This window comes from Sturnira hondurensis, unplaced genomic scaffold (genome assembly GCF_014824575.4).
Source record: "Sturnira hondurensis isolate 20B ecotype Veracruz unplaced genomic scaffold, ASM1482457v3 Scaffold0025376, whole genome shotgun sequence".
NCBI classification, from domain to species: domain Eukaryota; kingdom Metazoa; phylum Chordata; class Mammalia; order Chiroptera; family Phyllostomidae; genus Sturnira; species Sturnira hondurensis.
The window spans coordinates 683,078-696,645 of record NW_028098007.1 but is presented as its reverse complement, the minus strand read 5'-3'; the positions used below and the strand labels follow the sequence as shown (position 1 = coordinate 696,645).

Below are 13,568 nucleotides of genomic sequence, written 5' to 3'. Positions count from 1 at the left end.
ATCTATTTCACAGTGATTCTATTTATCTTGGATATTTGTGAAATGAAGTGCGGTGTAATAGAAAAATGAGGGCTTTGAAACCAGGTAAACTTGGATTCAAACTCTAACTCAATGACAGAGGCAGACCACTAAAGACAGGATGACCATGTAAAGCACTGAACACTCCGTTAATAAGAGTGCCTTATGTCTGTCCTCACCACCTGGCCCTCTTTGAGAGGAAAATCATTTTGTCATTTTGGCTTGCCTTCTGCCATGTCCATCAGTAGCGTCATTATCAATAACATGTCAACGTTTACTTATCATGTGCCAGCACTGATCAAAGCATGTTACATGACACATTTTAACTCATTTAACTCATTGTGAGTTAAGGTTTAACTCAAAAACCTTCAAGTAGATATTATTATCCTTATTTTACCGATAAGGAAACTGGGCAAAGAAAAGTTAAGTCACTTACCCTAGGTCACACATCTACTGAACAGCAGAGTGAGGATTTGAATCCAGTGCATCTAGCACCAAAGCTTGCTCTCATAACCATCACACTACACCTTCACTCTAAGTGTGGTCTTTGTCAATGAAGGAATTTGCCTTTCTAAAGAATATACATAATACTTAGGCAAAATCTGACCAATGCATAGTTACTAGCCCCCAGAATTGCATTTTCCATGAAAATGAAATTAGGCTTTTCCAAACAAAGTCATGAGATCATCTTATAGAAAACACTGAACATTTTCTATCAGTACCTCAACTGAATATTATTTAAGTACAATATTTATAAAGTTTTTGTTCTGAAGTAAGAACAGTTCTATTTAATCAAGCCTTCCTAAATCTGACAATGAAGACCAAGTTAGTCATGCAAGAGGCCACTAAAGAATTAAGTCATCTTTTCAATGGAAGATCTCACATTAGTTTTCACAAACACCTGAAATTCAGTAGCAACACTGAAGGGCCTAATCTATTTATCATTTAAATTAAAATCCCCCAAATGATTTCAGATATCATCTCTCATGAAGCAACTATTTTCCTTATACAATATTAATGGTCAAAGCCACAGGCCCTCATTACTGTACCTGAACTATTCTGAATTTTATGAGGGACTGGTTTTCTCTTAAAGCAGACATTTTCAAAAGGTCATACCCCCAGAGAAGACTTACACCACAGAGCAAGCGTAACATCCCTTCTTGCTACTCTCACGAATTAAGAATGCACCATCAGGTTTCCCATAAAGCAAGTCCTCTGCTTGTACTCGATTGATATCTTCAACAAACCAGGTTTTCTCATCGTAATGGGGCAGGTTTTCATCTTCCTCATTGATAAAATAGGTCCTAAAAATTAAATGGCCAAATGTTACTCAAACGATTGGGTTACTTACAGCTAAAAGCAAATTTATAAATAAAACTCTTCTAAACCTTTAACCACAAAATGACAAAATGAAATTGTAATCAGTTGGATGGTTTTTAACAACATTATTATTTCCTATGGTACAAAAAGCACAGAATTCACGTGTCTCATCCAATAGCTGATGCATGGATGTCTAAATGACCAATGCTTTTGTCTCATGGTGGTTCGGAAGGTCTCTGAACTCAAGTGCCTATAGGGCAATTCAATTCAAAAGAGGTGTAAAGTCCCTGATTCAATATCCTCAAATGTCCATGAGGACCAACATTTAACATGTATAAAGAAGGCCCATGTCCTACCCTGGAAACAAAGCCCTGGCAGAGAGGTACAGAGAGAACTTACTCATCAGCATCCTCATTCTTGATCCCCAGCCAGGCATTCAGGCGCTTCTGTCTCACTCCTTTGTGATTGAGCCACCTGCCAAAGGGATGACACCAGTGTCAGTATCTGTGCAAACTCTGCCTGAACAAGTATGCACGTCCAAGCCAACCAAACTTCCAGAGTCCAGGGACTTGCTAGTCTCCCCAGTTCCACTGAGAGTGGCCAGAGATTTCCCTAAACTCATTTCTCCATTAATTTTCCTTCAACTTTCTGCAAAAAGGCAGCAACACAAAGAGCTACTTGAAATGAGGCATTTCTCTTATTTTTCACTTTCCTTTTCTAGGCTTTACCACGAGCACACACACACACTGACACTCAAACACAGAGGGACATGTGTTGCTGAAGCCATAAGTTAGGTCAGTATAGAGTCATGCATTTACAGATTCAATTCCTCAGTGATCTACTACATTGAGTTTACAATTCTAAAACAGAATTTCAACGTCTATTTTTATACCTGAGCAAGTCATAAGAAATTTAAGGTGGTGCCCTGGCTGGTGTAGTTCAGTGGATTGAGCACAGGCCTGTGAACTAAGGGATCATGGTTTGATTCCCAGTCAGGGCACATGCCTGGGTTGCAGGCCATTTCCCAGCAGGGGACACACAAGAGGCAACCATACATTCATATTTCTCTCCCTCTCTCCTTCCCTTCCCTTCTAGAGATAAATAAATAAAATCTTTTTTAAAATTAAAAAAAAAAGAAATTTAGGGTGGCAATCTGAGTAATCAATACAAATTTACTTCATTAACAGGCAAATATTAGTATTTTAAAATACAGCAACATTTTAGATGTAAAATGATATAAATCACTGAGATGGCTGATGGTCTAAAACTTGAGTAGAATATAAAAACTCTTTCATTGCCATCCCCCAACCAGGCTCCTGATCGCCATCTTCTCAGGGATGACTACCCTCACCATCCCAACTAAAGCAGCCCCTAGTCACTCTCTGTACTTTGCCTTACTGTATCATCTTCACAGCACATGCCTGGAATTGTTTTATATTTTCACTTGTTAATGTTTGTCTCCTCCACTAAAATGTAAGCTTCTGTAAAGGAAGGGGGTCTGTCCTGCTCATGGCTAATCCTAATGCTGAAAAGAGTGCCAGCACTTAGCAGATATTCAATAAATAGTCAATAAGTATTTACTGGTGGGCTGTTTTTAATAAATCTTCATGGTCAACTCCAAGGTCATCTTGTAGCTCTGACTCCAAGTACACTAAATAACTTGGTATCACACCTAATTTTTAAGTTACTTAAACAGATTTCAGAGCCTTTCTCAATAAGAGGTGTCCTTCAGTTAACCTGGATTTCATTTTACACGATCAGTGAAGCTAGAAAACAACTAACATGGTCTTGATAGAATTTACTTAGTAACAACCCCCCTCCTTCACCACTACTTCTATTAGCAAAATATCCAGATTACCTCCTCTAAACACCCTTACTCAAACTTTTCTATCCTTAAAAACTGATCTTTCCTTTATTAAAGAGACAAGCACACTGAGTAGAAGACTTGAAGTGAACAAACCACACTACATTTTCTCTTGAGTTCTCATTTTCTTTCACCACCAACCCCTTTAAACTGAGCTTCCCTTTCTACCACAAATGTTAGGACACTCAGGAAAATACAGGAAAAAGAGAAGAGTGTTTTGTGCCCACCTTTCATCTATGATGGTTTTCTGCCTTTTCACAAATGTGACTTTTCTAATATACCAAAAGTCCATTTCAAACACTAATACGTAGTTCTGAGTCCTTCAACAACAATGTGAGGAACTAAGTAGCTTTTAAAAGTAATTTGGTAAAAGTTCGAGTAACTTTAATATAGTGACTCATATTTATCTTGTTATTCAGTAATGTCTAGATCACTCATTAAAGACAGTATATTCTAGAAGAAAAAACTGAATCTAATAATCAAAAGACCTAACATCCAGTTCTCATTCTGTTACTAATTGTGTTGTTCAGCATCTATTTATGCCTCAGTATTCTTTAAAAAAATACAGGAAAAATACTACTCCCATATCTTACACAGAAGTTAAGAAAAACAAGAAAAAAATAGCTGGTCTTAGCATATCCGTACCTAGTGCCCAACCCAGCAAGTAGAGAAAAAATTATATATATATATGAAATCCTTTCTAAAAGTCTAATTAGCCTACAACCCAACTACCACCCTCTAAGAGAAAAAGAACTTGCGTTTTAGTACAAGAATGAGGATTAAACTAGGCAGTCCCTGAGAGGGGAATTCCTGGAGGAGAATTTATGCTTGCCTAGAGCCTGGCTACTTTTGAGATGGAGCAAGAGAACAGGATGCCCCACATACAAGGTTCCTTGGGTGGAGGACAAGAAGGTTTTAAGATGCAGAGCCTGTTAGTGCCAATAAGGAGATCACTATGAACAGTACCTCTGAGTTTTCTGGAATAGCAGTATTTAACCAGATGGCAAGACTCAGTGATCAGGGGCAGAGGAAACACCCAGTGATGGCAGTGATGGGGGACAAGGGACTTTTTGTTCCACTAGTTTCCTGGCAGTACTTCTGATGACTTTCTTAAGTGATCCAAATATGTGTATATATGTAGAAGGTAGGAAGAGTCCTAATCATAACTGAAATAAAATGCTTTTCATATAGCAAAGTAGGAACTTGAAATAAATTAATTTTAATTTAAAGAAAAAGAGATCCTTTCCTAACTTTGGGTCAAGATAGAGGAATAGGTAAACACAGCTCACCTGCTCACACAACCATAGCAAAAATTACAACTAAACTACAAAATAACTAGCACCTAGAACCATGAAAAAACCAAGCTGCATAGAAGTCTGACAACCAAGGTAACAAGTCACATTCATCCAGATGGGTGGGAATGGCAGAGATGTGGAACAAGCATAAAAATCATGAGGATACCGCAGGAGCAAGGGATCCCAGCCCCACACCAGACCACCCAGCCCAGGATTCCAGTACCGGGAAGATAAGTCCCCATAACTTCTGGCTGTAAAAACTAGTGGTAGGGGGCGGGGGGAGGGACTAGTGGAATAAGTCCTACGGGACTAGTGGGACAAGGCCTTACCTAAGGCTCCACTCCATCCAATTTACAGGTGCACTTTTCTACAATAGGCCATGCTACTAAGACAAGAAGTCAAAGTGGTTCTACCTAACACATAGAAATAAACACATGGAGAATGCCAAAACAAGGAGACAAAGAAACATGGCCCAAATGAAGAACAGAACAAAACTCCAAAAAAAGAACTAAATAAAATGGAGATAAGCAATCTATCAGATGCAGAGTTCAAAACAGTTGTTATTAGGGTGCCCAAGAAATTCATTGGGAACTTCAACAGCATAAAAAAAGACCCAGGCAGAAATGAAGGTTACACTAAGTGAAATAAAGAAAAACCTTACAGGGAATCAACAGTGGAGTGAATGAAGCCAAGAATCAAATCAAAGATTTGGGACGTAAGGAAGAAAACATTCAATCAGACCAGCAGGAAGAAAAAAGAACTCAAAAAAACAAGGACAGGCTTAGGAACCTCCAGGACATGTTTAAATGTACGAATATCCAAATAACAGGGATGCCAGAAGAAGAGGAAGAGCAAGAAATTGAAAACTGCCCTGGTTGGTATAGCTCAGTGGATTGAGCACTGGCCTGGAAACCAAAGGGTCACTGGTTCGATTCCCAGTCAGGGCACATGCCTAGGTTGCAGGCCAGGTCCTCAGTAGGGGGCACACAAGTGACAACCACACACTGATGTTTCCCTCCCTCTCTTTCTCCCACCTTTCCCCTGTGTCTAAAAATAAAAAAATTAAATCTTTTTAAAAAATTGACAGCTTATTTGAAAAAACAATGAAAGGAAATGTCCCTAATTTGATGAAGGAAATAGACATACAAGTTCAGGAAGCACATTGCCCCAAACAAGATGGATGCAAAGAGAACCACATCAAGACACATAATAATTAATATGCCACGGTTAAAGATAAAGAGACCATCTTAGAAGCAGAAAGAGAAAAGCAAAGAATTACCTACAAAGGAGTTCCTGTAAGACTGTCAGCTGATTTCTCAAAAGAAACTTTGCAGGCCCTGGCTGGTGTAGTTCAGTGGATTGAGCACAGGCCTGCAAACCAGAGGATCGCGGTTCGATTCCCAGTCAGGGCACATGCCTGGGCTGCAGGCCGGTTCCCTGCAGGCCAACTCCCAGCAGGGGACACACAAAAGGCAACCATACATTGATGTTTCTCTCCCTCTCTCCTTCCCCTCTAAAGATAAATAAATAAATAAATAAATAAATAAAAAAGAAACTTTGCAGGTCAGAAGGGACTGGCAAGAAGTATTCAAAGTGATGAAAAACAAGAACCTACAACCTAGATTACTCTATCCAGCAAAGCTATCATTTAGAATGGGAAGGCAGATAAAGTGCTTCCCAGACAAAGTAAAGTTAAAGGAGTTCATCATCACCAAGCCATTATTATATGAAAAGTTAAAGGGACTTACTTAAGAAAAAGAAGATCAAAGCTATGAACATGAAAATGACAATAAATGCACAACTATCCACAACTGATTCTAAAAAACAAAGCAAACAAGCAGAACAGAAACAGAACCATAGATAATGGAGATCATTTGGAGGGTTAACAGTAGGGAGGGAGAATGGGGAGAATAATGGGGAAATGGTGCAAGGATTAAGAAGTACAAATTGGCCCTGGCTGGCGTAGCTCAGTGGATTGAGTGAGGGCCTGTGAACCACACGATCGCGGTTCGATTCCCAGTCAGGGCACATGCCTGGGTTGCAGGCCAGTTCTCAGCTGGGGACACACAAGAGGCAACCATACATTGATGTTTCTCTCCTTCTCTCCTTCCCTTCTCCTCTAAAGATAAATAAATAAAATCTTAAATTGGTAGAAGGGGGATGTTAAGAACAGTACAGGAAATGAAGTGGCCAAAGAATTTATATGCATGACCCATGGAGATGAACTAAGTCAGGGACTGCTAGAGGAAATTGGGGAGACAAAGGGGGGGAAAGTGGGACAACTGTAATAGCATAATCAATTAAATATACATTTTTTTCAAGATTTTATTTATTTATCTTTAGAGAGGAAAGGAAGGAGAGAAACATCAATGCATGGTTGCCTCTCATGAGTCCCCTGCTGGGAACTGGCCCGCAACCCAGGCATGTGCCCTGACTGGGAATCAAACCGCGATCGTGTGGTTCACAGGCCCTCGAACCACAATCCACTGAGCTACACCAGCCAGGGCTAAATATATTTTTAAAAAAGAGGAATACGATTTGTCTTATAAAAAATTTTATAAACAGAACTTCATACTCCCTACATAATAATGAAATAAAATGTAAGACACCTTAAAATGAAAAATCAGTTTTAAAAATTTTAACTTATGAGCTAAATTAAGGAGTGATTCATTATTTAAGAAAAAAAAACCCAGACCATCACTGGTGGAAATGTAAACCAATGCAGACACTTCAGAAAAGCCTGGCAGTGCCCCAATTAAACACAGAGTTACAATGTGACCCAGCTGTCTTATTCCTCAGCATATGCTCAGGAGAACTGAAAACAGACATCCATACAAAACCTATACACAAATGATCAGAGCAGCTTTATTCATAACAGCCCAAGTTAGAAACAACCCAAATGTCCACCAATTGATGAGTAAATAGTTAGATAAAATGTAGTAGATCTACACAATGGAATATTATGCATGTAACACATGGATGAGTAAAAACTTTATGCTGAGTGAAAGAAGCTGCTCTCAAAAAATTACATATTTCATGATTTCATTTATGTTAATGTTCAGAATAGGCAAGAGAGACAGAAAATAGATTAGTGGTTGTTTAGGGCTGAAGAGAACAGGATGATAGGGGATTCTAGGTTAAGGGTACATGGGTTCTGTTCGGATTAATGAAAATGTTCTAAAATTGACTGTGATGATGGTTGAACATATCTGTGAATATAATAAAAATATTACATTATACACTTCAAAATGGGTAGATTGTATGGGATATAAACTAATCACTATAAAACTTTTAAAAGATTTTATTTCTTTATTTTTAGAGGGAGGAGAGAGAAAAAGAGGGAAAGATTGATGTGAGAGAGAAACATCATTTGGTTGCTTCTCATATGCACCCCAACCAAGCCTGCAACCCAAGCATGCTCCAGACTAGGAATTGAACTAGTGACCCTTCACTTTTCGGGATGACACCCAACCAAGCCACACCAGTTGAGGCTCAATAAAATTTTGTTAAACCAAATAAATAAGAGAACACACCACCCTCCACAGAAACTCTTTAGCTGCAAACCCCTCTTGCACATTTTACTCAAAACTCATCACTAATGCACCTGTATTATTATGGTTAAGTTATTTTTTATTTTAAATTTATGAATTTAGGTTTATAAATATGAAGGAAAGTATATGGTAATCATTAAAACTAGCTGCTGATAAAAAGAACTGCACATGAACAACCAAATTCCTTTTTTGGAAAGGAAATTTTAAAGGATTTTATATTTAAGAAGTTTTTATTCTATGTTTAAGAAATGAAGTTCTATATTTAAGCTCTCAAGAATATCCTAGAAACAGTACACTGGGATACCAGCAAAGAATCTCATAGAATCCTTGTAGGCTATGCAGTAGAAAGTCAGGAAAATGTCCACGCCCAGAGGGGGCTTGATGAACTAATGACAATCTCTAATCAGGTACTACCGAATTCCAACCTATTCCAACTTCAAAACAGGACCAAAGAGAGGTCACACTCAGTATGCAGCACGCATTTTACACCCAGTCTCCTTCAGGACCGACTGGACAATCCCAGCACTGGAACAGATCCAGTCCACCAAGCCTAGTGTTATCTGTGTTAAACACTGCACTGTCCTCCCTGAAACAACCCTGCCCGAAGACGCAGGACTTGTTGGTGTCTCCCTAAACCTCCTAATTGTCTTTACTAGCAGGTCATGGCTTATTATCCATGATGTTATCAAAAACTCTTTTATACTTAGCTTATTGAACTCATTAAAGAAACTTTTTAAGTTCTAGTTTGCTACACTTATTCATGCTCTTTGGGATGGTGTATTTCTAAATATCACTGCTTTCCAGAGCAAAGAAGAGCTTCTATTCAATCCTTTGGTCCATGGCAAAGACTTCTTGGGCATTTCTTCAGCTTCATTATGTGATTAGTACCATGTAAGTATTCCAAGAGCAGACACACCCTGATTTTAGACAAGGGTATCTCCTTGCCTTGTTTCCAAAGCTCTTCCGTATGCTGTATGTACTTGCTTGACTTTTTTTGGTGCCATATTAGCAAATGGAAATGATCTCTAGAGAAGACTGTACTAAAAACTACCTGGCATAGTGTAGTTGTAATTGACCCCAAAACAATCACCTTCAATTATCCTCCACTGAAACTCACTAGCCACTGTTCCAACATCTAGGCTTGTGCTTTATTCCCTCTCCCTTTCTCACAAAGAAAGCCTGATGTCTATGGAAAACACAGTCAGAGGTCTTTACTCCATCTTCTCCTGCCAGGAATTTGAACTGAATTGTTTTACATGCATGAGACCCATAAACATATTTCATAAGAGTCTATTCTTTACCTAGAACTAAACCTAATATATTTCATTTTCTCTTAAATTTTTCTCTTTGAAGCAGTCATTTGTCCTAAAAACATAATCCATACAACTTGTTCTGCTAATACCATATTTCACCATGTATAATGCCTTTTTGGCTCAAACTTTCAGTTAAAAAATATTGTTTTAATTAATTAATTTATTTATGTGTTTATTTTTAGAGAGGGGAAGGGAGGGAGAGAGGGAGAGAAACATCAGTGTGTGGTTGCCTCTAGTGCACTAACTGGGGACGCAACCAGCGACCGCCCAGTTCGCAGGCTGGCCCTCAATTCACTAAGCCACACCAGCCAGGGCTTATTTTAATTTTTTAATTCAATTATTTATTTATTTACATTTAGAAACAAAACTGATTATCATATTCCAGGGTATTATTTTGCATATGGGCATCATTATTACTTTCTATAGTTACACTTTTAATGCATAAGTATAAATAAAAAAATTAAAAACATTTACATAGGTACGGAATTAGTACTACCCACATATAATGTACACTCTTATTTTTCCCTCCAAAAATCTGGGCAAAAATGTGTGCATTATACATATCAAAACACATTATATCTTTCAATCTATATATCTGGATAATATCCCCATATCTAGCTAAATCTTACAGTTTTCCATAATATTAAAAAGTTGGATTCCACTCCTCAGATAAAATTATCTTTCACGATGTCTGCTATCGACACATTTCTGTTACTTAAATGTAGAATTTCACTTCTTAGAAATAAAATCCCTTTAGTAGATTATTCTGTATACTTATCTATAGGCCTGCACTATCAGTGTCCTTGCCTGTGCCTATGAGGAATAATTTCTATTTCTATATTACCAAAGATTCTGGTTTTTGTGTTTTAGGCAAATGTTACTCTGTAATTTTTAAGCTACATCATTTTATTCATGCCACAGCCACCCCAAGACTCCCAAGGCATTTGTATGGATCAGAGTCCTACTTTGCTCCCACACATTGACTTCAGGTGAACTCTGGTACACTACTCCCAACAAGATTGCTTCTCCACATTCTTACAACTTCACTGTCTAGTTCTCAATTACAGGTCTGTTCTTCTGCCTCTAATGTTTCTACTGCTAGTAGTAATCTGGTGCTGGTGATTCCCTCCCACACAGGGCAGCACTACTTACACAAGGTGTTGATCTCGGATCTTGCGCAGCTGGATCAGGTCAGGTTTGATACTGTTCATTTTTTTATCTATTTCACGGTTGTCCAAAGCTTGCTTCTTCAAATCCTGCTCTAGACGCATTTTGCTATCGTGAATCTCTCCCAGCCGTGATTTCAATTTGTCATAATTCATCATAATTCTGTGAAAATATGTGACGTATTAAAGGTAAAACAGGAACCAAACACAGACATTTTATAGAGTGAGCACAACCCTAATATTTTAAGTGCAGCCAACATCTGCTGTTTTTACCTGGCCCACATTCATACCCACTCTTCTCATAATAGCTCCCTGATGGTGCCTGATGGGCTCCCTGCCCCATCTCAGATTCACGGTGAAGAGCCACACAACCCAGCCTGGACAATAAAAGTATTCCATTCCAACTTAGGGTGGTGAACACACAAGACACGTACACATGCTGTGTTATAGAACTGTGTGCCTAAAACCTGTATACTTTTCTTAACCAGTGTCACCCCAATAAATTCAATAAAAAGGAAATAAGTATTCCATTCCATCCTATCCACACCCTCAGGTTACAGTGACTGCTAGTTCAGGAATAGCAGTAAGACCCCAACTGACTAATGAGAGTTGATTCCAGGCTATTGCTAGAACTATAATAGAGACTTTCCACTGGAATTGTTAAATTATGAATATGTGTGTGATTCTAAGACTCCCGGCTGCTACTCTGCCATCTCATAGAGAAGCCTACCTAAGGATAAAGCCAACACAGAGGAAAATGGAACCAAAAGACAAGAGTACGAGAGAGAATCCTGATGACCTTGTTTGGGCTTTGGATCAAGTCATGACTGAACAAGTGAAGCTGTATGTATGATATCGGAAGATAACATAATATACCAGTTAAGAGCAATGGCCCTGCAGTCACCCTGCCTAAGTTTAAATCTCTGGCCTGCTACTTCTTGTGTGGCTATGGGCAAGTTATTTAAATTCTCTGTGCTTTCATTTCTTCTGTTTAAAATGGGTACTTAAACAGTACCTACTTCACTGGGTTACTGGGTACATTAAATGTGGTGTGGTAATACATGTAAAGGACTAAACGATGCCTGACGCATCTTGGTAAGTACTCAGTATATAACAGCTATAAATTTTCTAGCACACAAAGTTTTGCTGTGCTCTGAATCCTTAAGGCATCAATTGCCCACACTATTCATTCATTGGTCATTCAATAGGTGGTTTTACATTACTATTAAAACATCATCATGTTACTTTGTTTTTCTTTGCAACTAAACTACAAGTTCTTTTCTATTTCATTATTTTTTAAAATTTTTTAAATTTATTTATCTTTAGAGGGGAAGGGAAGGAGAGAAGGAGAGAAATATCAATGTATGGTTGCCTCTCATGAGTACCCTGCTGGGAACTGGCCTGCAACCCAGGCATGTGCCCTGACTGGGAATTGAACTGTGATCGTGTGGTTCGCAGGCCCATGCTCAATCCACTGAGCCACACCAGCCAGGGCTCTATTTCATTATTAATAATTGTCATTGATTGACAGCATATGCCAAGATATACTCACACACATGCCTTTCTGTATCATGAATACGTGTGTGTGTATCACTTAATTCTCACAGCATTTCAACAAGGTATTATCCACAGCTTATGGAGCAGAAAACAGGCTCGAAAAGTTAAGTAACTCAACCAAGGTCACACAGCTAGTAAATAAATATTCAACACAGAATTCAAGCCCCTTGTTTCAACCATTAAGCCATACTGCCTCACAGCACTAAGCCCTATTCTTTAGCACACAGAAGTTCACTGACACTTTGGTGCTAACATGAGAAATAATTTTGCTTTTCCCTTGCACAGGATTCATTTTTATTTGTTATCCACTTCTTCCCTCCTCAACCCACTGTTATCTGGCTGAGTCTTTCAATATTCCACTAAATTTGCATTTACAATAATACCCTTTTGGTTGCCAGATCCAACACTTCTCATGCTGCTCATTCACTCCGTGTAATCTTATTTTTAGCATCTATTACGACCTACACATTTATGCCTCCCAAATCTTTTCTGTACTGAATTCCAAATCCAATAGACTTTCAGCAACTCCATTTGGGTTCTCACAGGAACCTCAAACTCATTGGTTCCAATTCTAAACTCTCCTTGCATACTCTCTATTTTGGTGGATAAGACCATCCCTTAGTGACTCATATCCCTTAGTCAATAGGAATAGTCTTTGACTTATCCCACAGCTATCATTGCTGCTCAAGCCTCAAGTCCTCAGCATTTCCATTAACTCCACCTCCTTTCCTGCTCTGGTTCAGGCCCTCACCACCTTTTAACTTGATGATCACAAAGACTACAGTTGCCTGTGATAGGCAGTCTGCCATTCCTGTCCACGGTCTTGCTCCACCTCCAGTTTATTCTTGGATTCCTGCTGTTGATTTTTAGCTCAACAAATATTCCATAAGCTCCACTATGTACTCTCCAGAACCATAGCAGGTGCTGTAACTATCAGCAAAAATAAGACAACATCTTTACTTTCAACAAGCTTGCAGCTAAGAAAGGGGCATTCAGTAAACGTTACATTAGAGGTCAGGACTAGATACTGTAAGGGTAGGGAAAAAAGCCCCCATATCAGGTGAGGAAGTCAGGGAAGATCTTCTAGAAAAAAGTCATGTCTAAACTGAGTCCTACAGGGTGAGCAGGAGTTAACATTTAGGAGAATGGAGAAAGAATGCAGAAGAGAGGAGGTTCCACTTGGTGCCACTGGTGGGAACAGCCAAGTATTTCCGTATGGAAGGACTGTGAAGTTTTAGGGGTAAAAGCAAACACAACAGAGATTACTGGGGAAAAAGGATGGCTTGTCTCACTGATGTTCTTGCAGGTATTAAGTGGATTTACCGTTCAATTTCCTTTTCATTCCCCTCTCTACGAAATCGCTCAATGTATTCTTTGCGATATTGTTCCTGTGTGTGACACTGCTCCTCAAATATTTTAATTGTTTCATTAAAAGCTTCAATTGCAGTCCGCTTCATCTGTATTTCCTATAAGAGAGAAAAAGA

The 13,568-nt window shown here is 38.8% G+C and overlaps 1 protein-coding gene across 3 annotated transcripts in view; it reads right to left on the bottom strand.

Moving 5' to 3' along the window:
• PIK3R3 (phosphoinositide-3-kinase regulatory subunit 3) overlaps positions 1 to 13,568 on the bottom strand; it is a 124,748-nt gene that overhangs the window by 10,028 nt on the left and 101,152 nt on the right. For all 3 annotated transcript variants that reach the window (XM_037039515.1, XM_037039513.1, XM_037039514.1), the window contains 4 exons: positions 13,408 to 13,550; positions 10,514 to 10,690; positions 1,738 to 1,812; positions 1,152 to 1,322 (listed from right to left, as the gene is read on the bottom strand). In XM_037039515.1, the coding sequence (XP_036895410.1) occupies positions 1,152 to 1,322; positions 1,738 to 1,812; positions 10,514 to 10,690; positions 13,408 to 13,550 (566 nt within the window). The remainder of the gene's footprint in view (positions 1 to 1,151; positions 1,323 to 1,737; positions 1,813 to 10,513; positions 10,691 to 13,407; positions 13,551 to 13,568) is intronic.